This window comes from Vidua chalybeata, chromosome 3, assembly GCF_026979565.1.
Source record: "Vidua chalybeata isolate OUT-0048 chromosome 3, bVidCha1 merged haplotype, whole genome shotgun sequence".
Lineage (NCBI taxonomy): Eukaryota > Metazoa > Chordata > Aves > Passeriformes > Viduidae > Vidua > Vidua chalybeata.
In genome coordinates, this window is record NC_071532.1 from 94870441 (window position 1) to 94894338 (window position 23898).

Consider the following 23898-nt stretch of genomic DNA (forward strand, 5'->3'; position numbering starts at 1 on the left):
TGTTTTGGTTTAGAAACATTCATAAAACATTTCCCTGTTTAAAAGAAATTATGCCAGGCAAGTTTTTAGGAATTTCTGGCTATATCATTATAAATACTATCCACACAGCAATTAACCAATACTTATAATCTGTCCACTTTCCTCCTTGATCCTCTGACAGCATCAGTTTTAAAGTAGCCATAGCAAATCAGCATCTCATATCCCACTAGTTTGAAGGAGAAAATTAATTTACAGTTTCAGATGGAATGCAGATTAATTAAGTGTACTTTCACTAATTTTAGGTTTATTTATGCTACAGTTTAGAAGAAATTACCCATAATACTATTATTAACTGGAAATCAGCAAATAACTAGTTTTTTAGTTTGTTGATTTCAGCAGATGAGAATGATCAATTTACACCTGTACTAAGTGAATGAAACTCATTTCACTGGGGTTTTATTTCAATTCATGGTTTCATTTTTCAGCACTCTTAGTGAATTGAGAACTAGCTAATCTTTCCTAAACAAAAAATGGTTTTTTGCTATGCATCTCCAGAGTAGCCAGATTAACTGATTTTCATAGACTTTCTTTCCTTTCCTAATTCATACATGTAGATATAGGAATCTTATTACTGAATGATTCCTAGCTTTACAATTTTTCTCTCCTGAGTAATCTTTACAGATTAAAGAAATAATTTTCATAGAAGAAAGTACAGATTAAAAATCTACTAAAAGCAACCTAAGACAGGAAACATCATAGTTTTATTGATACTATGGCACACAATACATTAGAAAAATCACTGGTACATCTTTATCAATTTAGTAAACAAAATACAGAATATCCCAAATAGCACTGGGAAACAATATCCAATATATTGAAGATATCTTCACACTAATCTTCAAAATACCAAAACAATCACTGTTCTATACTAATTTTTTGAAGATACAAAGATATTGTCTTATATTCCCTACTGAGAGACAGAAATTATACCGTTTTCTTTTCTTTTCCATCAAAATTAAATTGAAAAGTCAGCTGTTTCAGTCAATAACTCAGAAAAGCTCTATGGTCAATCTTTGTAGAAAATTTATTTCCTTAGCCACTTTTGCTGCTTTATTGACATTTATTACATAGTAATAACTGTTAACTATTATTTGCCATTATTAATTTCAAATTATTAGAACAAGATCAAATATTCTCCTTTTCTTTCTGTTTTCTCTTTTAGCTTCTTGAGGTCCATATGATATTCCTGAACTGTTTTGCAATAGTTGCAGCCTAATTTTCAATGAAGTGCTGTAAGTGTCCCTTTGAAGATGCCAGAAGACATTTGTCAAGTTATTTCTAAAAATTAGACTGGGTATTTGAATAGCAAATTTTAAAAGCTCTAAATAATATCTCAGGAAGAAAGCTGAAAGATTAATTTGAGCCTAAAGCATAGTTGGTTTTGGAGCTTAACATCTAGAGATATTCTTATTAGATATTACCATCTTACTAAAGTATGGGAAAAAAAAAAGAATCATGGGAGGAAAATAGCCACATGAATAAAATAACTAATTTAGTATCTTGACAACTTTGTTTCATTTTACGTGTTAGACAATTAGGACAAAACTAACAATCCAAGTCATACTGAGTCATGTATCTTACCATTTACACTTAGCACCATACTAACAGAGGAGTATCCTATGGTGTTGCGGGCAACACACTCATAGCGACCTTCATCAGCTGTGCCAACATCGCGAATGGTGAGAAATCCCTCTGGACTAACGTGAAATTTTCCACTCTCGGTTACCTGTACTCCATCCTGCAGGAAAGCCCAAAAAACACACTCGTTTTCATACATGATTTTTTGTCATCTTTTTCTCTTCTGCTTTTATTTTTTATATTTCTTATTTTGTATGCCAAGTTTACAGTCAGAAAGATTTAGATAAGCTTATACAGAAAAATCACATGTACCTCTAAATTGTACAGTGTATTTCTTTACTTCTACAATTACTCATTATTACAAATAAAAGTATTTTAATAGGCTTTCACCACCTAAGATCTATGACCAAAAAAAAAAGATAATACCACTTGAGAACATATTTTATTTTTCTCAAAATTAACCCACTGAAATAGATCTCAAGAGCTTTACATATATCAGTTCTTCATGTGCTATAAATTTAGAAGCTATTTAAGGTTCATTAGAGTAAATTTCTAGTATTCACTACTTGAAGAGAAGAATATAATCAGAAAAATTGAATATCAATATTAGCAACTCATTAATTCATTGGTAACTCTGCTAATACTCTATAGTTTGATATATCAATTATTACATCAATGGAAATCAAAGCCACAGAGAGGTTACCAGAAAATTACCAAAGCCTGTCCTGGTTGGTCTCAACCTAGCAGTAGCAAATGGCTCCAGTACAGCATTTCTTATTATTTTATATCTATAATATCATTGAAAGTGTGAATATTAGTAGGCTATTCACACAGAACTGTCACTAAATACAGACCTTTTAAAGCATATATTATGAACTTTAGCTGGTCTGCATAATAATTTGCATAACTACATGTGTATATTTATTTATATAAAATTCAGGCTTAGTATCTATATACATGCTCTGTATTAAATACTTACTGATTGGACTTCAGATAATGTTTTCAGACACCATAGGAAGCAATAATCTGGCAATGTGCACTTTCAATAATTAATTATGAAGAGATGGAAAGGCCACTGCCTTTCTGCAATAACTGAATATGTTCATTACCTTATTCCATGTAATGACTGGCTCTGGCTCTCCTTGAGCACTGCATGGGATCTGCACGTTTGTGCCAACCTCCACTGTCATGTCACTGGGAACACTGGCAAATACAGGGGTCACTAAAAAAACCAAATGATACACTGATAAAGTATGAAATACAACTGTGCAGAAGACGATCAAAAAATAGGTCTGTTTTTATCAGTTACTGAACATTTCTTGATCTATTACACTATTCTTTCTATCTGCAGGCTTATAGTTGCTTTTAACTTCATTTTGGGAATTAAATTCTCCTTGAAGAAACTAGCTTTCCATGGTGTGGATGTATATTCTGTGGATAAAAAGCTGGCTGCATGATCAGGCCCAGAGATATTAGTGAATGGAGTTAAATCCAATTGGTGGCCAGTAACATGTGATGTTCCCCAGTATTGGGGCCAGCCCTGTTTAATATTTTCATTGATAACCTGGCTGAGGGGATCAAGTGCACCCTAAACAAGGTCACAGACAACACCAAATTGGGTGGGAGTGTTGATCTGCTGGAGAGTAGAAAGACTCTACAGAGGGAGCTGGACAGGCTGAATAAATGGGCTGAGGCCAATTGTATGAGGTACCACAAGGCCCAGGGCCAGGTGCTGCCCTTGGATCACAACAACCCCCTGCAGTGCTGCAGGCTGAGGGCAGAGTGGCTGGAAAGCTGTCCCGTGGAAAAGAACCTGAGGGTGATGGTTGACAGCAGCTGAACATGAGCCAGTGTGTGCCCAGGTGGCCAAAAAAGCCAATGGCATCACGGCCCGCATCACCAATAGTGTGGCCAGCAGGACCAGGGCAGTGGTTGTCCCCCTCTACTCACCACTGGTGACGCCCCACCTCGCGTCCTGTGTCCAGCTGTGGGCCCCTCACTACATAAAAGACATTGTGGTGCTGGAGCATGTCCAGAGAAGGGCTGGTAACAAGTGACAGGACAAGATGAAATGCCTCTAATTTGCACCAGAGGAGGTTTAGATTAGATACAGGGAAAAAAAATTGCATAGAAAGGGTTGTCAAGCACTGGAACAGACTGTCCAGGGAAATTGTACAGCCACTATCCCTGGAAGTGTTCAAAAAAATGTGAGGATATAGCACTTAAGGACATGGTTTAATGGTGAACATGGTGGTAGTGCTACATTGACAGTTGGACTTGATGAAAGGTCTTTTCCAACCTTAATGATTCTATGACCTTATTTCTGATGTCTGCTTCAGGATGATTTTAAAGTACTCTTAACTTCTAACATAATAGGCTAGGAGTTGTCAAAACCACTTAAGTTCTGTGAATTTAGAGCTCTGAAAAATATTTCTGTTAATAGCTAAACCTGTACAAATTAATCAGATTGAATATTGCATTAACTTGTCATCTTTTTTTTTTTTTTTTTTTTTTTTAATTTTTTTAAGTAGTGACAACTGCAATTTCTCAGATGACAAAAGCAAAACCTTCCACAACTCATTCAAGTGAGTCTCTCAGCTTGACTTGCTGAGGCACTGAGTCTTGACAGAGCTCCTACCTCCATGACACCTATAAGCCTCAGCCCTCAAAACATCAAAAAATCACCTTAAATTCTAAGGCCAGAGTAAACTGTTACCTAAATCCACTGTGAATAAAATTAATGTGTTTTTAAACTCTAATTGTCTTCAAATCCAAACTGATGCCTGGCACTCAGATATCATCATAAAAAGCACATATAAATTATGAAGACATTAAGAATTCTATTTCTGCTGTAATATATACTGCTATACCAATGTCATGATACTGATATTTAGGGGGGAGTGGAAGAGTGGGAGAGGGTGGAGGGTTGTGCTTTTACAGAGAAATAGTTGGCTCCACTGCAGTCATTTATACTACCAACCAAATCTGGCCCTACTGTTAAACTGCACACAAATGCCTGTAAAGGACCAGAAATCAGTTCAAATAAGGCATCCAGAGGCAGGTGTCCAGGACTGAGCGGTAAGAGAGTCTGGCTCTGTGGATGTGAGCTGAGTCACGCCAGCAAACAGACCTGGACCATTAATCTGTGTTTATTAACACTGATTTAACCACAGTGACCAATGACTAAACATTCTTCAGGTGAACTGTCCTTTTGGTAGAAGCCCAAAAGAAAATTTCTCTTCTTGCACAATTGAAAACAGCATTGCAGATAATCTGTGGAGAGCTCCAATTTCATGCTACATATTCAGCCTTCAATCTTGTATTTACTATCTTTTGGTGACTGAATTTTGCAATCTGAGTTGCATAAAAATTGTTTTATTAAACTTCACTCAAGTCCAGTGAAATTTAACACAGCTGTAAAGCTATAAAACTTTTTTAAACTGATACTTGTTTTACATAATTTTAATCAACATATAGGCTAAAAAATCATCTCAATTTTGACAATCTTAAACCAAGAAAAATCAATAGAATTTTTTTTATGACAGACTTCTAAGCTCATTTGAGACCCTTTTACTAATATACATTAATTTTAAATTAGATCAGTAAAAAGAAATGCTTTGAATTACATGTTTTATCTCCTTGAATTCAGTTAAACATAAAAATACTTAAATAAATTATGAATGGTAATATGATTATAATTTATCATGGAAGTAACTTAGAATTTAATTGAAAAAAAAGCATAAAAATGGATTTTGGGGTTGGTGTTTTAAGACTTTTGTGTCAGTTTATTTTCAGTACAAGGAATGACTTCTTTGTGAAGTTTGTTCTGCTTCTGTAAAATAAAGTGTTCTGTTTCTGGACATGAAACATTATGTTAATAATACCACTTAACTAACATCATAGAGCCTTATTAGAAACTTAGAGCCTTATTAGAGCCTTATTAGAAGCTAGACTTTTCATAAAATAAAATATTTTCCAATGCATAGGAATACTGTCATCCTCAAAGCAAACCTCCACTTCTTACAAAAAAAAAAAAAAGTAAATCAGATAAACCTTTCCCAGAAGACAAACTGTTCTAATGGAATGATACCCTGCACAAATACTGGCAAGTTTCCAGACTTGTTATCTGTTGGAAATCACCTGGGATCTAAAAGGAGATATACTCAGAAACAATCACACACAGTACTGTGTATTTTAGTGTAAGCTTAAATAGTTCTCTTTTTTTCTTTTTTTTCTTCCCAGCAGCTGTCCATGGGCTGTACCTCTAGGCTGTACAGTCAGGTACACAACGATCCGCTGGGATCCAATAATGTTGACAGCTTGGCATTCATACTGTCCCTGGTCATGCAGAGCAACCCTGGAAATCCTCAGCGTTCCGGAGGATAGAACTAAGTGTCTTCTGTCAACAGACAACTGGCCTCCTGAAACACACAACAACATCATTTGCTCTTTATAGCAACAAAGTCCCTTGGTGTCAGAAAAAGGCAAGCCCAGGTTTTAAATTTTATAAAACACTGGAAAATATTAAAGTTTCTTAAAAAAAAAAGAAAAAAAGTGTGAAACCTTTACTTCTAAGAAGATAAACATGAAAAGCAAACGCATTAGACATATGCACACAATCATAATTCTTATCACTTCTCTGTTTGTGGTAGAAATAAATATTTTCATTTAAGAAGCATGCTAAAGCATCCAAATGAGAAGGTATAAAAACACCAACATGTGTTACTGCTCATGTCATATTATTGCCATGTGTGTAAGACACAATTTATCTCATTTACCTAGGCTTAGATAATCTACAGAAAAATAGACATGGCCCTGAAAAAAAATGTAATATAAGAAAAATGGTTTTACATCGGTGTCTGTACCCTATCCTCCCTTTCTCAACATTTTATTTGATTGGAACAATCTAAGTAGAGGGAGAAACAGGGACATTATCAGCATCAAAATGACAAACAATTTGTTAAGAATCTACTTTATGTACCATAATTTAAAATTTCCTAAGAGTTATTTAGCCCGCTGCAGTTTTTTCACTCAAATCAAATGGAATTTTTGCTTACTGATAAAATATCCACTACAATATTTGTTCCTGCTGAATTTGGCTTAATGCCTTTAGAGCTATAACTTGTTAGAATAGTCAGCAGAGTGCACCCCATTGTTTCTGTCAATGTGCATTAAGTAACAGAGATGCTGGTACAGTTGCACGCTGGACTGCTATGGTTTCTGTAGAGAATATATCCCACCTAATTTCAGACCTCCAGCTAATGACAGCCATCTCCACTTCTGCAGTACAACAGCAGTGATACATACTGCTATATATAATTTGCTTCTTAAACATTTATTATTAGGAATCTATTATGGATACATATTTTACTGACTCTTTTTTACTTAATAATGAAAAATGCTTGGGCAGCTATCTCCTGTGGGACACCTTGCCTTTCCCAGCTAAAGGAGAAAGAAATGAACTGTTTCCTTCAGAGACTGAAACACCTAAACAAATACATGCAGCTCCTTTCAGTAAAGAAGTGATTCCAATATGACTGCTAAACTATCCTGGTAGTTTAAAAGTAAGAATGGAACACACTTACCTCCTTTAGTCCAGGCAATAACAGGCTGGGGATAACCTTGTGCTTCACAAGGGAAGTCAACGGTTTGTCCCTCAATCACTGTTTTGTCTTGTGGAGTGACAGTAAACTGAGGTAGAGCTACAGAAGAGGAAACAAAGCCATTTCAAAAAAACAACTGAAAAATGCATGACTAAGTTACATACTATTTCCTGTGTAAGTTGAAATAGCTCATATTGGTGGGAAAAGAGATGCTAATGGAATTCTTTTATATTGTGACCCCTAAAGAGAAGAGAGTTAGGGTAACCACTTGTGCAAAAGGAACATCTCTCTTACAACCTGGACCTGATGTGCGTGAAGGCATGTGGGATCTACTGTGACAGATCCAAAATAAGAGGTACAGTAAAACTGGTAGAATCAAACATAGAGTCTTCCCTGGATTAAAAATATTATCTTCTCTTTCTCTCAAAATTTCCCAGTTAAATTGTGAAGAGGAAGTAATGTAATCAAAACCTTCTTGAACTGCCTGTTTTCTTCCATGAAAGCAATGAGCGGAGTGTGGGCCAGGTTCTGCAGTAGCACTATGCACTGACTAACTACTCACTATGTGAGAAGTATTTGTTCAGCTCTCAAAACAAAATTTTACACTGGTAATAAACGAACACCACGCAGACAGGTTGTTTTGTATAGCTTTAGAACTCATTAAAAAGGCATTTGCAATCTTAACTGTTTGCCAGCTAAAGACTTTAACATGAGAACAGAAGCAAACAAATTTAAAGGTTACTTTAAGTATTTTGGAAATAAAAGTTCCAGCATGAAAGTGTTTGCAAAGAATATTATCTATATACACAGGAGACTTCTGATAGTTGATCTCAAATATTTTATAATCACACTATTGACAGACAATATCAAAACTTTTGCAATCACAAGTTAGAGTACTTTGACTTTTGCTTTGCAGAAGAGATGTCTAATGCCTCAGCTGGCAGAATGATAGCTTCTATAAAACTCAGCAGAAAATGTTTCCACATTCACTGAAGTGTCTACAAAAGAAAAGTGGCACAGATCTGTATACAAAACTTCATTTCTATTTCTCCAGGTACAAATTCTAATCTCTAGCATTGCTGCCTGTTACAGAAAATATTTAATCATTCAAAAATTTGATACTGCTTGTTTGTTCCTCCATGCAAACAAAACATAAGAAGTTAACATTTTAAAACATTAAACTTCTGATAATAATCAATGAAATGTAATTTTCAGGGAAATAGTATATAATACCATACTCTGTGTAAAGTGTATAGCAACTTCCCTATGGACTACAATAATGAAATTAGAAGTAAAAACTCTTATGTTTTTCGTTTGGCTCTGTCAACTCAGAAGAAAAGACAAATCCACACAATTTCAAGTAATATGTCTCTCCCAGTTTAACATTATTTACCTTGGACTATGATGTATGCAGTCGCATGGATGTTATCTATGGTGTTAGTTGCAAAACAGGTGTACTCGCCACTGTCCTCCTGCTTTACATTTTGTATGTAAAGTCCTCCTGATGGAGTTATTGTGACACGAGGGTCATTTGGTAGAGGGGTTCTGTCGCCTTTGGTCCAGGTAATTCGTGGCTGAGGGTGCCCAGTTGCACTGCACTCCAAGGTAACACTCTCTCCAACCAGCACTTCAGTATTTTGTGGGTGAATCACAAAACTTGGCCTGGCTGTGAGAAAACAGCAAAGCCTAAATGCAGCACAGTTCTAATTTAGACAAATATAGTCTAAAACTGGGGACACCTGGGGGGATTTAATATACCTCTAATCATAATCAACATACCTCTAATCTTTGTGCAAACTCTGCCTTGCTTTAAGTCTAATCTAACTGCAGACATCAATAGATAAAAACAAAAGCTCTTAATTGCTCTGAAGTTTCTTTTCTCAACTCTCATTAAAACAATTTTCAAACATTTTGCTCTCTTATGCTGATCTTTATAAAGGTCTCTTCAGAGGCATGGACACTGAGACCCAAAACACAAACAGAGTAAAAACTGCTGTAAGTGCACAAAAGCCAAAACTGATTAAGCTACATTTTAAGTAACTTTTCTCAAGTACATGAGTAATATGCAGTGACATTTTAAGTTTACCTGATGCTGTGTGTCAAAACAGAATGTTCTCACAGCAAAGATTGTGTTTTAAAAACATTACCATCCTGGACAGGAATTTAATCCTTACAAACAAGAGGCCTTGGCTAGACAGAGCTAAAAGGTTCTTGAGCCAGGATGGCTGCACAGAGTGTGCCGAAGCTTCCATAAGTGGCCTGTCCAGCAGCTTGTGGTTTTCAGTATCCAGAGAGATACTGCACTGAGAAATGTTGTCGTGCAAAGCCTCTTTACCTAACCCTTCTACAGCATACGAGACTATTATAAAAATTGCATACTACAATAAACATATTAATTAACTGGCTGAGTTGTATTTTTGTTCTAGGGATATTATAGCTTCATGATCTAGGTCTTAAGATGCCCAAGCCCAACAAATCTACATATCAAGCACCAAAGCATTCTATTTTTTAACAATCTTATTATCAAAAGTACTCTCTATCTGAATGCAAAGTTCAGACTTAATGTTCCTTACCTGGTGACTCAAAGTATCTAAGAGTAACTTCCTGAGTTTTCACTTCTCCAGCCACATTTTTTGCCATGCATTGGTAAATGCCTTGGTCTGTTTCTTTAGTATTCTGGATCATCAACGTGCCATCATCTAGCAAGTTTAGACGGGAATCTTCTTTCATACTGAGCTCATTACTGAGAAGAAAAGGATCTGCTAGAGTTAAAGCTTTAAATCACAAGTGCAGAAAACTGCCAAATAATAAAATCCAGGAGATAAATTACCCAAAATAACTTGTGGGAAAAAAGAAGTTTTACTTTGTTAAAAATAATGGAACTTTACATCTTCTCCTAAAGAGAAGAAAAGGAAAAACAAATCATGAAACTATTTTGCTAATGCAAGTAATGCATCTTCAAAATGAAAAGTTAAAATAATTTTATGAGGAAAAGCTTACAGGGAAAAAAATAGTGAACAAATACACATACCTGGTCTTTAAAAGGTTGCTCTAGTTGGCAAAACAATTAAAACTGTTTCCACTGGAAGTATGTCATACAAGTTCAATATTCAAGATACCTTCTACTAGGAGAGAGATTAGTTGCTTCAAAACCATCTTTGTGGCAACCTCTGCCTGGACAGTTCAAGGAGCACTAATGAAGCTGATTGTATTTTGTACTGGTTTAAAATCTAAATTAAGGTCAGGTCTTCAGGTTAGGTCATGAATGAATTTCTGTGATATAACCTAAGAAGTCTTAAGGGGTTTTGTTAAAGGAACTGTTTCTCAGTCCACCCTTCACTACATGATGAAGAAAGCCCAGAGGAGGTTTGACATCACACATCTTATGTACAAAACACAGCCTACTAATCTATTCAACATACTGCTCAACAGGTTGATGGCTTTTGACTGAAATCTTGCCATATTCAACCACCTTGCAAACTACTTTGCTCTCATTCATGCAGCCAGGAAACGAGCCAGAGTCAATAATCCCTTGCCCCAAGCTCAAGTTTCTTCTTAAAACTCATATGTGTATTCTGAATATGTTTTCTTTGTGTATTATAAATACTTGAGCCAGAGGAAATTTTGAAAAAATAATTATACCATTCGAGTTCAAGGCTCTGTTCTTGACATACTCCATAAATACCTTTGCTGCATGAGGGGTTCTCACTGACATCAGCAGAAAGATCTAGAACCAGGACTCTAAACCACGCCATTTCATCAGCAACTGACAAACTAAAATACTTTATAGAAACTGTAATGGAATTTATGTTCCAGGTCAGGTTTGTATAAGAGCATTATTAATCCTAAATCTGATTTGCTGATGGTAAACTCACAGTTCATGTGTCCATTGTAGGTTCACACCAGTTTAAGGGGGTGATGTGCTGGCACAAGGCTGGTTCAGCTGTGCTGTGCTGTGCCCAGTGCAGCTGGAGGGAGCCAAGCTCTGGGCACAGCCTGAGCAGCCACTCTGCAGCAGGCTGGCCCTTGGGCTGTTTAAAGATAGTCATCCTTTATAGAATCTTCCCCCATCTTCTAAGCGGTGAGGGAAAGAGACGCCCAGACAACATGTCCTATCTCCACCCCTAGAGGCTTTTAAGACCCATCGGGATGAAGCAACCTGGTATAACACTGCTTTGAGCAGAAGGCTGCACTAGAGACCTCCTCCAACCTTGAAGACCTCCTCCAACCTGAATTACACTACAGTCTTATGATATAAAGACTTGCCTGCCCTCCATGTACTGGTTTGAGGAGGCTGGAAACAGATGTCTCTCTCCTCTCCTGGGACAGAGCTCAACCTTGGAGGGAAGATATCTCTGAGAAGCTAGGGCTCCAGACAGAGTTCTCTGAAACTTTAATTGTATCTAGCTGGAGTCCTTAAAAAAAGTATCTTTTGCTCCACCCCAAAACATATGCAAATGCTAAGTAATTCACAGACAGTACATACAACATGCCCACAGTGGATTGCCTGGTACTTCTATATAAATGATTTAGTATTACAGGTGTGAGCAGCTTTGCAGGTATACTACAGCTGAACATCTTACAAATACTACTAGAGTAGCAGTACTTTCTAGTTACCAGCTCTTAAATGTTTAAAATTATTAATAAAAGAGCTATGGGCCATCATTACTTCATATGTTTATTTTAATTATAGCATGTTTTTGCTGTAACTATTGCATATATTACTATATACAGCACATGGATATGCACCCAGAAATGTACACACACACAGGCAAATGTAATTGCATCAAGTTTCTCTCTTCCTCTTTCAACTTACTTGTTTCGAAGCCAGATAATTTCTGGTTTAGGATTGCCTTCAGCCCTGCAAGTGAAGTACACTGTATTCCCTGAGGTAACATCCACATCCTGAGGCTCTGATGTAATTCTTGGCCTCTCTATATCAACAGTAAAACATACAAGGAACTCTTACTTATTTTAAAACTACTAAAAACTGGTAAATAAAAATATTTCCACATCTTGTATAAATAAAAATATTTCCACCTATTTTACATCATGTAAAAAATATTTTTCACAAATGTTTTGACTTAAAATATGTATATGCTTAGTCAGGATTAAATGCACTTTTCCCTGTGCAAAAGTGACTGTGGGATTTCTGACCTCCTTCGTTGTTCCTTAGGACCTTTCTGCAGACTGGAAATAGATTGTGCAAATTTGTATCAGGTTCTAAAGCAGCTGTTTTATTTATTTGAACAGAGATTCAAATTGCCTATGAAGGAAAAACTTTAAAGCAGCAAGCACAAGTGCCATTCAAAATAACTTCCTCTAGATAAGAATCAGTGCCTAACCTGCCTCCCAGAATAATTTGTACAGCTTGCTTCCTGCAGTTTCCATATTCAGGCTCCTTAGATGTGCGAAGAGCTGGTAGGATGCCATGTGCATTATTCTTGCACCAAATTCCCTTTGTACTATCTTTTTCAAGAACCTTGTAGATGCTTATGGTCATAGTTCTCTTGATCAGAATTATATCCACCACATAACCAAAAGGACAATTTACTTATTGTATACCTTGGCTTCATTATGTGAGTGGGCAGGCAAATGCCCATAGCTTGATTAGAAATCTGCATTTTGATTTCAGAACACAAGAGGTGCTGGGCCAAGTCACAGGGTGCCCATGGGGCCAAGCTAATCCTCAGTGGCAAAGGATTCCAGTGCCTGTGTGGGGCTCTCCTATTAATTATAGCTGAGTAAAACAAAAATTCAGTGGCCCAACCCCAATTCCTACATCAACAAAAATTTTAAAGCCCAGAACTGTGTCATCAGGGGCAATTCAGTAGAGCCTCTTTCTTTCCTTTCCCTCATACAGAAGGGAATAAACAACAATAATATTAATGCAATACCATAGACCCTAGTTGACAATCCTTTTATGATCAGAACTGAAATATAAAAGGAAAAAATAAACTCCTTCAGTATAATCAACTTTCGTTCTTCAAGGGGAAATTTCAAACATGGTTATATTTGTTTCATTAAAGATAGGCTGAAGGGTAAAAGCAATCAATCCTGTCAGAATGACACAAAACCAGAAGAGGAACACAAAGAGACTTCTAGAAATAACCAATATTAACCAGAGGTGATCAGCGTTAACAAACAGAACAACCAATTCTAACTCCCCCAAAAAACACAGTTTAGGTACATGCAACCCATTAAAAATAAGCCATCAGGAAGTGGCAAACCCACCACAGTTCAATTCTTCTGGTGTTATCGTGGCCACCGATCTTCCCTGGATCCTCCGTGGATACTCACAGGTAGCTGCTGCCTGAGCGTTACCCGACTCCGCGTACGTCTTCAGCAGCTCCGCCAGCCACAGGATCTCACAGTCGCAGTGGAGAGCGTTCGAGTCCAAACGCCTGCACAAAACAAGGAGCAGCCAGAGCTCTGTTAGCAAGCCCCTGCCATTTTGCTAGGATCAATATGGTTCTGTAATGGAGCAATGCCTTTATCTATGAATACATACAACAGCCAACAGCAATACAGGTGATGGTTACATGCTTATAGGCATTCTGGTAGTTTTTATTAGAAGAATGTGTGTTATTTTTACTGCCCAAAGAAAAATATATATATACTATTTAATCTAAAAAACAATGATTATAAATAATCCCAGTACAGGAAATAAACTTAAGACTTTCAGTAACTAAAGAAAATAGATATAGAACAATGTTCTCAATCTATGCACATAAACAACTGAAGCACAGGTAAGAAAATAAATTTAATATTTAATATTTAATTAATATTTAATATTTTAAATAAAAATTAATATTTAAATACTGTAAAAGGCATTTGCAAGGAATATAAATATTGCAAAAGAAGATGAAGTCTAAATGGGTTATTTAAGATTTCATTAGTTCAATAATAATTCAATTTACTTACAGTCTTTTCATAGATTCTAAATGACTAAATGTTCCAGGAATCAAATGAGCTATTCTGTTGTTATGCAAAAACCTGTTAAAAATAAAGAAATATTCATGTAATAATTCAGATTTTGTGACGCATTCATTTCATTTACATACTTCTGGAAGGTTTTCAGAAAATTTAAGAAAAATAATTGAACCTGTTCAGCAACTCATTGTCTGCTATTTTTTAAGCAGCCTCCAAGTGTACTTGGGTATGTCCATGTGGGGAAAAAGAAGCCATAAGTAACTACAAGGAAGGGAGTTCATAAGCATTCAAATTAGAAATTTAAAAAAAACGGTCTTAAATAAATAGTCTAGTTCTTCATTCATAACATTTATTTTAGGCCAAACATTGATCACAGATCTTTGGGAATATTTTTGCAAAAGAAAAATAAACCACAGGCAATGCTCACTTCTGCATGCCTCTAAGGTCAGCCTCACCAAAGTGTTCTTGGAAAGACTATGTAGTAGTTACAGTAAAAAAAATTGGCTTAAAAACAATCTATGGCAATGATAAAAATATTATTTTTTAGTTTCAAATGCTTGATTTAATTCAAATAAGGAAGCAAGCTGTCTTCTGAATCTTACCCCAAGAAAAACAAACTTACAGCCTTTCAAGTTTTGGAAGATGAGTAAAGGATTCAGGTTCCAACGTTTCTATTTGATTAAAGTGCAGATACCTGAAAATATGTTAAACAAAAAGAAAAATACTGAAACAATTTTCTTAATTGGTGAAATATTTTAAAGAATTTATTGTTTCCATACTGTTTAAAGATCTAAATGGCCATAGTGATGTAGCAGCTTTTTTCTGTTACCATATGAATTTCATACTTGAATCTGAGAAATAAAAGACATGACAAACAAAGATTGCAAAGTGTTTGCAGATCACTATATTGAGTGTGTGTGTGTATACATACATAAGCAAAAAAACCCAAACACTGCTTTGGAGATTTTGGACATAATACTTTGAAAACTACTTTGTCAAGTCTGATGTTCATTGTATGCATGCTTGAAACAATTTATCCAAAAAAATTATTTTTTATAAGAAAAATGTTAGAGGCTATTTAGAAAACATTTACCGTTTCCAGCACAATTACATTTTTCGTGGCCAAATGTTTTCATTTCCGTGAGTGAAAATTTCAAAAGATGCTGAGAAATCATCTTCTCTATTCCATGAACACTGGCATTTAAAGCTGTGAGTGTTCTCAAAACCAAATTTGTAATATAAACCCAAGTTTGACTAATTTGACTTTAGATAAAGGGCTTCCTAGCAATTGGTGCTGTTTGATGCTCTCTGATGCTTATGCAAGCTATTAACATTACACAACAATAAATCTACACAGTTGTTAATGCTGTAAAATTGAGAAAGTTAACATAACAAGACGATTAACCAGACTATTAACCTGTAACCGTTGTGAAAATGGACTGCAATGGCAGGATCATTCCAGCATCTACTATTTTGTGGAGATAACCCTGAACCTTGCAGATGAGAAAACAAGATGTAATAGATAAGACTGGCACAAGAAACTGTGAAAATTGTTTGTAGACTTTGGATCTTGATTATATCCAAATGTGTTCAAAACTTTTTAAGTTTCCTATTTTACCTCTGACAAACTCAGGAACCTCTGGAGAATGTGTATAAACAGAAATCACAGTAGTCTGAAGAACAAAAAAGCCTGTCATTTAAAAGCAGTGAGAAGAACTCCAAGCTCAGTATCTCCTGAAACATCAATCCCTCAGCATGACAAGGATAAGGACGTGGGGATTCACCCGTGCTGAGCCAGATGGTGGCTGCGCAGAGAGAAAAGCGGGAGAAGCGGCGATTCCGGCCAAGCCCTTGCAGGGAGCCCTGGAAGGCGCGTGCAGGGGGAAGCCAGGCACGTGCCTGGCAGCCTCCCAGGACAAGCGCGAGCCAGTGAGCGATGCCAGGGAGCAGTGAATGGGGACCACAGAAAAAGCCAATAAATCAGCACGGGTATGATCAAGCACATCGGAGTGTCAAGCCTGCCTACTGCCAGTGCAACGTGTGGCCACAGAGTATCTTGAGCACAGAGTATGGTCTTGTTAGCATGAAGAACCAAGAACTGCATCACTCTGCTGGAACTGCCAGTTTTCATCTCCCCTTTAAAAATACAGGGTGATTTCTTCTAAATTAAAAAGACAGATCTCAAAGGCAGATATTTCCTGCAAGGTTCATTCCATTTGCCAGCAGACAGAAGAGAGACCTCAGTGAGGAAGGACTGGTAGGACAAGGACTGGGCATGGCCCAGCCATGAGGTGGGCAGGCACTGCTTGCCAGGAGCCAGGACTCTGCTCATCCACCTTCCAGGGTCAGCAGCATATGGGCAAGGTGGGGATCAATGAAGAAGGACAAAGGGAAAAACCAGGCACAACTAGAGGGTTTGTTATCTCTGAAGCAGCTTTCATTTTGGAAAAAAATTACAAACACTACTTCTTTTGCAGGCAGCAGTGATTTTTTTCCTTTTTAACTTTCTTAATTCTTCTTGCATTTTTATGCCTCATGAGCACCTTGCAAACATATCTCTTTATATTCCAAATAAATTAATCTCTTGTACTTCTTTGGCATTGACAAGGCAAGATTTGTAGGCACTTCTTATTTGAACAAAAAATAACATTGGTTATTTTTGGTAAAAAATTGGTAAAAGCAGACACACTTAGGCACACAACCCCTTCTTCAGCACCACAAATCGGGCTGAAATTAGAATGAGAAAAAAAGAAAGAATACCTCTCTCAGATAGTTTAATATACATTTCAAAACTCAAAGCAGCAGCCCATAATGGTTGTTTAGTACTCAGGACTATTAGAATTACAGATGTAATCAATATGTGCCTGAAAAGTCACCTTGGTTTTCCAAACAAATTAAAAAAAAATATTTCTGTTATAAACCTTGCCTTGTTTACAAGCTCACACCATTGCAGATACAATAATTCAGGTGCTGAAGAACATTTTAACAGCTAACTTTACCTCATCAGATATCACACTGGCTAAAGCAGCTCAAAAAAATAAAATAATAAAGTCCAGCTGGAAAATACTCTTAACTGCTTCATAGTAGTTGGGCTACACAAGTTAGTTGGGTTTTGCAGGTCTTTAAATTATGACCTATAATAGTCCTGAGCAACTTATCGTGCAATTTATTAATAGAACAAGGTGTTAAATATCTGGCCAAAATAATTTGTAATTCAAAATAAATAGATGCAAAAACCAGATTGCATTTTAAGTCTATAATAAAGAGAATAAAAAATCCTTGGCATTATGGCCTACACATTAATCCTGTTTTATAACTTAGGTTTATCACTTCTATTATTTTCTTCTATGTAGCACATTAAAGTTTTGTAAAGGTATATTTTAATATTTTAATTAATATGGTAATTTCCTGGATTTAAAATTCACTTTAAAGGTAACCATATTCAGGAAATAATCTCACACTGGCATATCTTTATAGGCATCTTTTATGTTCAGAGTACAAAGCACTAAAAATAGTAGTATCATGTAATAAGTTAGATATTAAAAAGACTCAGATTGAAAATTGAAAGAAAAAGCACACAAGAGTGACTTTTAAATACCTACATGTCTTTCTTTTTTAATTCTAAACTCGCTATCAAGAATTAAATAGAAGGAAAGGAAATACTTATAGGGAAAAATAGTCCAAAGGAAAGACCTCAAGAGGAAGATTAAGATTTTATCAAATTAGCATGGTATAGATTGTCTTTCTTACTATTAATCTTGTAGGAGAAAAATTTACAGTAAAATTCAGTCCCAGTGGCATCTGTCACAGCACTAAATTTAGGATTATATCTTATGTAGCTTAGTAGTTTTTGTAGGTGAGGACTTTTATTATATATGGCAACTGTTCTTTTTCTAATAATATCATCACATCTTTGAGGAAGTACTTACCCATTAGCTGAGTATATGTTCTGAATATTTAAACAGCATGTTTGCCCTTTTGATTATTTGAATAAGAATGAATGAACATATATGGTCCATATTTATCAAAGAGCTTTCCCTGCTCAGGGACAACAAGTAGAAACCTTAAACCACAAGGAAAAATATTTTAATGTATGTTGTGATAATGATATAAAATATTGGAACAGGATACTTAAGGAGATTATGGAATCTTCACTGAAGGCTTTTAAAATAAGGCTAGACAAGTATCTGTTTCCATTTTGTTGTCCCAAGCTGGTATTATTGTAGAAGAATAAGGATAGACTTCTCAAGGCCCCTGTCATACGTTCTGGGTTACCTTGTTTGTTTATTAATTAATTATCTGACATAGAGTCATGCAAAAATCAGGAACTTGTCATATAAAACAAGAAAATAAATAGCAACACTTCAAAAATACTGAAAACTGAATTGAGGTAAATAAACTTAATATAATAAACTGCATCACCATATGTTAGTTAAGGTTTTTGTCTATTAATTCCCCCTAAATATGTGTATATATATACATAAACTACATCATAACTAATAACAGCTTATAAAGAACAAAATTAGTATGTTAATATGAAAGTTAAAAGAAAATGCATAATTAGGATTAGGTAAACAGATTTAAATAATTCCATTAATATTTGGGGATGCCACTAGTTAAATAGTGGAGAGTACACTTTTTGTCCCTGATACATAAAACTCATAAGCTGACATCTCAAAAATTTGACAGATATTTGGAAGGAAAGCAATGTATACACATCTGGAAATGGACTCCATTTAGAGCTAGATCTTGGGATCCAAACTCACAACCTCCCAAGCAGGGTATTTGTGACATTTCAGGTGGGATTCAGTTGTCAGGCCCAGGCACACAGAGGCACAGACCAGCTGTCTAAGCCCAGGCACACAGACAGCCCTCCCTGCCTTTCGGGTGTTCTCGCTGCCTTCCGGCTGCCGCTCTGAAAAAATGCAAGTTTCCTGCAGCTTTCTGCTGTCTCTGCCAGACCCAAACATATGTCTTGCAGATTTAACAGTGTCTAAACTGGTACTAAGCAGCTACTTTTCATCAACTGACTCTCTCTCTTCATGCCCAGCCACAGGTGAAAAGTTAGGTGATGAAATATGTATGGCTCAGTGTATTCAAGTACCTAAAACTGCCAATTTTTCGTCAGAATTCACCCTAGCAAACAGGCTTCAAGACCTGATTCAAAGATCTTATTCCCTTGGCAGAAATTTCCAAAGGAAAAGCTATTTTGACTACATCACCAGCTAAGAATTCTGCTTCAGAGGTTTAAGGAGGAACCTGCCAGCTGCAGTAAATACTTGGGGAGATTTTGTCCCTTATACCTGCAACAGTACATTTAGGTTTTAGTTAGTGTAATTTAGTTACATTTAACTACATTTAGTTTCTGGTAACAACAATCACTAAAAATGTGTTTGCTTTGCTGTTCAGGTATTTTTTTAAAAGCAACTATCGGTTGAATTCTGCTTCACTGGAGTAGAAGAAATTACTGTGAAACAAGTCATTCCCTGAAATGTGGTCCACAGTGTCTACTTCTGAGAACTCTGCTGAGCACTGAGAACAGCACTTGGCTGAGTTAACACAACCAGTAGAAAAATGTGTTCGATAACCTGTGGCCAGAGAGACCTCAAATGAAGAAGCATTGACTTAGTACTGTCAATACAGTTCAAAACTGAAATTAGGACTCAGGAACTTGTTTGTCAAGAGTAACTCTTGTCTTGTCAGCAGTTTTTCTACAAAGCTAATGTGATAAAACAGAGTCACAACATATTTTATGCTAAAGATGCATAAATGCCAAATCTCTCTTAAACAAAAAATCTCTAAGTGTACTCGCCATTAAATTTATTTCTGTGCCTGCCACTGGCTTCATGTGTTCCCATTTTCCCTCCTGGCAAGCTCTCTGTTTAGGAGAGAAGCAGAAGAACTCTATAAGGCAGTGAGCTCTGATGCAGGCAGTGGGGAAGCACCTGCCCCCCATCCCCCAGCTGACATGACACACGGGCAGAAAATGAGCAGTGACTCTGCCAGGCTCCATTTCCAATCTTCCCAGCTAGAGATGAGACTCAAGCCTTGAGTGTGAATCTCAATTTCATACTGAATAATGTGGATGTCTCAAAAGTTTGAGCTTAAGATGATACAGTGTGATGTCACCGTAGGCAGAGAGGCTTAACTGCCATATAGTGGAAAAGTGCATTCAGAAGGTATTAATAGTTCAAACTGATTTATGTCTTTCAGTAATAACATAAATCAACAGGAAAAAAGAACATAAGAAAAAAGGATAAATATTGCCACTTACAGCATATGAGGCTTGTGGCATGGGGAAGAACATTATATTGGAAACATTAGTAATTCAATAAATGGGCCTCAGTTTTCCAAATTCTACACAGAAATTATGTATTGCTATTAGCATGCAAGTAAGCCCTACCAGTTACTGTCAATATGGTGCAGTAATAATTTCTAGAGTAAAAGGAGAAGGAAGAGAAAGGCCTTAGGGAAAAAAAAAAACATATTTATATACTTTTTATAATTAACACTTCTGTTTTACATAGAGGCTCCTCCTTCAAAAGGCATCTATTGCACTGTAAAAGGAGCATGTATGATTTTGTACCCATATGAAGTGTCATTTTATTTCATATATATTCTGTGTCTACTAATATCCTTTACAGGTTTACAGTGACAAGGAAACTGGTACATATAGAACACTTGTAATACACTGATACCTTTCAGGAGTTTAAAAATTTATATTCAGCCCCCAATATAAATTTATACACTACAAAATGGATTGGTTTACTCCCATTATTTGGTAGTAAAACTGTGAAACAATTACATACAACTACAACATTTACAGCTTTTTCCTTTTTCTAAACATCATCACAATGAATGTAGAGCAATGCTTTCTGATCATAGAGTCACAGAATTGTTAAGGCTAGAAAAGACATTTAGGATTTTCAAGTCTAACCATCAACCTAGCACCACTATCAGGTTCATCACTAAACCATGACCTCAAAGTGCCATATCCAGTCATTTCTTGAACACTTCCAGAAAGAGTGACTCCACTGCTTCCCTGGGCAGCCTGTTTCAATGCGTTACCACCCGTTACATGAAAACATTTTTCCTAACACCAATCTAAACCTCTCCTGGTGCAACTTGAGGCCCTTTCCTCTTGTCCTGTCATTTGTTACCTGGGAGAAGAGATCACTCCCCAACTCACTACAATCTCATTTCAAGTAGTTGTAGAAATGCGGTCTCCACTGAGCCTCCTTTTCCCCAGACTAAACAACCCCAGCTCCCTCAGCTGCTCCTCACAGGATTTGTGCTCCAGCCCCTTCACTCACTTCACTGCCCTTCTCTGGACTCACACCAGCAATTCAATGTCTCTCCTATAGTGATTATAAAACAAAACATAGTTGAACTTAATGGAATCAATGGTTTTGTCACGCTTACGACTGTATTCTTCATTCTTTTTTGGTAGAAATTATTCTTCATTTTACAGGAAAATAAGTATGATTTTAATCAATCTTTCTGGAGGACATTACTGAAACACCTACATTGCAAATGATGAACTTCCTTACTTTTTAAACATTTATATCTGTATGTGGCAATGATTAACACATATAAATAATAGCAAGGTTTTTATTTAAAAAAACTATTCTTGTTTCCAAGTATAACAAAATAGGGTTGAACTTGCAGAGGCTAATTTTGCTTTAGTTATGCTGCGTAAAACAAAGTAACTGCTGCAGTGAAAAGAATTGAGATATTATAAAAACCTGCAGAAATGAAAGCAGAATCTATCTCTAAGCAATACACATCAGTTTTCAACATTTTCCACAATAATTCTCCTTTGTCAAAGCTATGTAACAATGTATAGGGACATCAGGAATGCAAATCACAAATAAAAGACAAACATAGAAATGAGGAATTTGACACAGAGATCACTTGTGGTTTTTTCACATGCAAATGATTATGGGGCTCTCTGCCCAACCCAGGGAGTGCAGACGTGCAGAGCATGCAGGTAGGATGTATGGATCAAGGCGTGCACTTTTCCTCTGCAGAGGAACCATGGAGATGACAGCACAGAAGAGAAAAGGCACTTACAGTTGTTCTAGAGAGGCAAGTCCTTTAAATGCTTGCCTGTCAATTGACTGGATTTCATTCTTGTACAAATAGCTGAAACAAGAAACAATCAGTAATATTAGTACACAAACAAGAGCTACATGAAGGTGGAAAAGAAGAATTAAGTTGACACGTGAAGACAGTTTTTCAACTACATATTAGAAAAAAATACAAATCAAAAACTAAAAACATAAAAATATTCTGTCCTTGAGATTTCGTCCCAAATGACTACTAGGAAAGACAAAAGTCTGGGGCCTTGAAGGCCCTGAGGCTAACACCTGGATGTATGTACTTGGGCTTCCCAGTGCTCATGGCACTACTTACTGGATTTTTGTCCCTTGTTCTCTTGATTGGTTTGCCAAAAGTCAAAATAAGTTCAACTTAATGGGACAGAATTTCATTAGACGTGCCTCTACCAGAACACACCAGGGATGCCACTAGCTTCTTGTTTTCTTTAAAATAGCTCATCTGAATACTTGTGTAAATATTCAAATTCAGATAGAGTGAGTCTTTTACTGGATTTGGAGAACAAACAGTGAGAAATTTCTGTAACTCCACCTGTGTCACCATTGGAATATTCACAAAAAAATACAAGTTAGAATATTGGTATCACATCCATAAAGCAGCACTGTATATTTGTTTTATCACTGTGTAGAAGATGGACATTAGGTCCCCATTGATACTCTATAATATAAACAGAATACACATGCAGAGTATCAGTATGATCACACGTGTTGTCTACACCATTTTATGGAATGAAAATAAATCAGGAAGGATCAGTGTATGTGCTCATGTTCATCATGCTCTTAGCAGCAAGGACACTTTAGTGAGGGGGTATTGGAGGAAAAAATCACAGTTTAGCTGATGACTACAGCTTCTGCATGGAGGCAGCAAATGAAAATACTTCGGGGTTCAATGTGAGTCATTCTTCTTGTGTTAGGATAGGCACAGGTTTGCAGTTAAGAACTTTTTCACAATTATTTGACAAATGATTTGAAACTCAGTTAATTAGGCATGGGTTTCTATGGAAAAGGGATGAAGAGACTTTGTACCACAAATGACTTTATTAGCAGGCATCTTATTAGTAGTGGTTTTGGATTTTCTATTATTACAGTTTTCAGTAACTTACAGGAAATATTGCAAACTCCTTTTGATGCAACAGAAAAAATACTGGCTCTGCTGGAGGTGGTGGCAGTTTTTACACAGATGTGACAATGGGCAACATTTCACAATAGGCCCTAACAAGGAAAGAAGTTGTAGGTATTTGATATTCAACAAATGGCAACTTTGGAGAACAATAAGGAGTAGTATCCTTCTTTTGAATCTAAATTAACTTTTCCAATGCACTGCTTGCTGAGAATCCAACACATTAATATATAGAGATTCCTGTGTGCTTTATTAATGTAGATATGCATATAAATAAAAAAACAGTTCTTCCAAGAACAGGCAACATGGAAGTAAAAATTTCTGAGGTTTTTAAAATATTCAAAACAATAAAAAAAATAATGTCATCTGAAATTACTGTAAAAATTTTAAAAATAATTTTAAAACAGTGATTTTATATGTAGAACTGGTTTTTATTAATTTGAAAAATATAATGAGTATTAAAATATTTGTTTTGGCTCAGATTTACCAATTCATTTGAGGATCACAG

The 23898-nt window shown here is 36.1% G+C and overlaps 1 protein-coding gene across 1 annotated transcript in view; it reads right to left on the reverse strand.

Moving 5' to 3' along the window:
* Positions 1 to 23898, reverse strand: part of PXDN (peroxidasin) — an 84549-nt gene that overhangs the window by 27163 nt on the left and 33488 nt on the right. The window contains exons 4-14 of the mRNA XM_053938807.1: positions 22227 to 22298; positions 14776 to 14847; positions 14145 to 14216; positions 13455 to 13624; positions 12037 to 12154; positions 9794 to 9963; positions 8614 to 8886; positions 7203 to 7319; positions 5880 to 6038; positions 2727 to 2839; positions 1621 to 1777 (exon numbers count right to left, since the gene is read on the reverse strand). Coding sequence (XP_053794782.1) covers positions 1621 to 1777; positions 2727 to 2839; positions 5880 to 6038; positions 7203 to 7319; positions 8614 to 8886; positions 9794 to 9963; positions 12037 to 12154; positions 13455 to 13624; positions 14145 to 14216; positions 14776 to 14847; positions 22227 to 22298 — 1493 coding nt within the window. The remainder of the gene's footprint in view (positions 1 to 1620; positions 1778 to 2726; positions 2840 to 5879; positions 6039 to 7202; positions 7320 to 8613; positions 8887 to 9793; positions 9964 to 12036; positions 12155 to 13454; positions 13625 to 14144; positions 14217 to 14775; positions 14848 to 22226; positions 22299 to 23898) is intronic.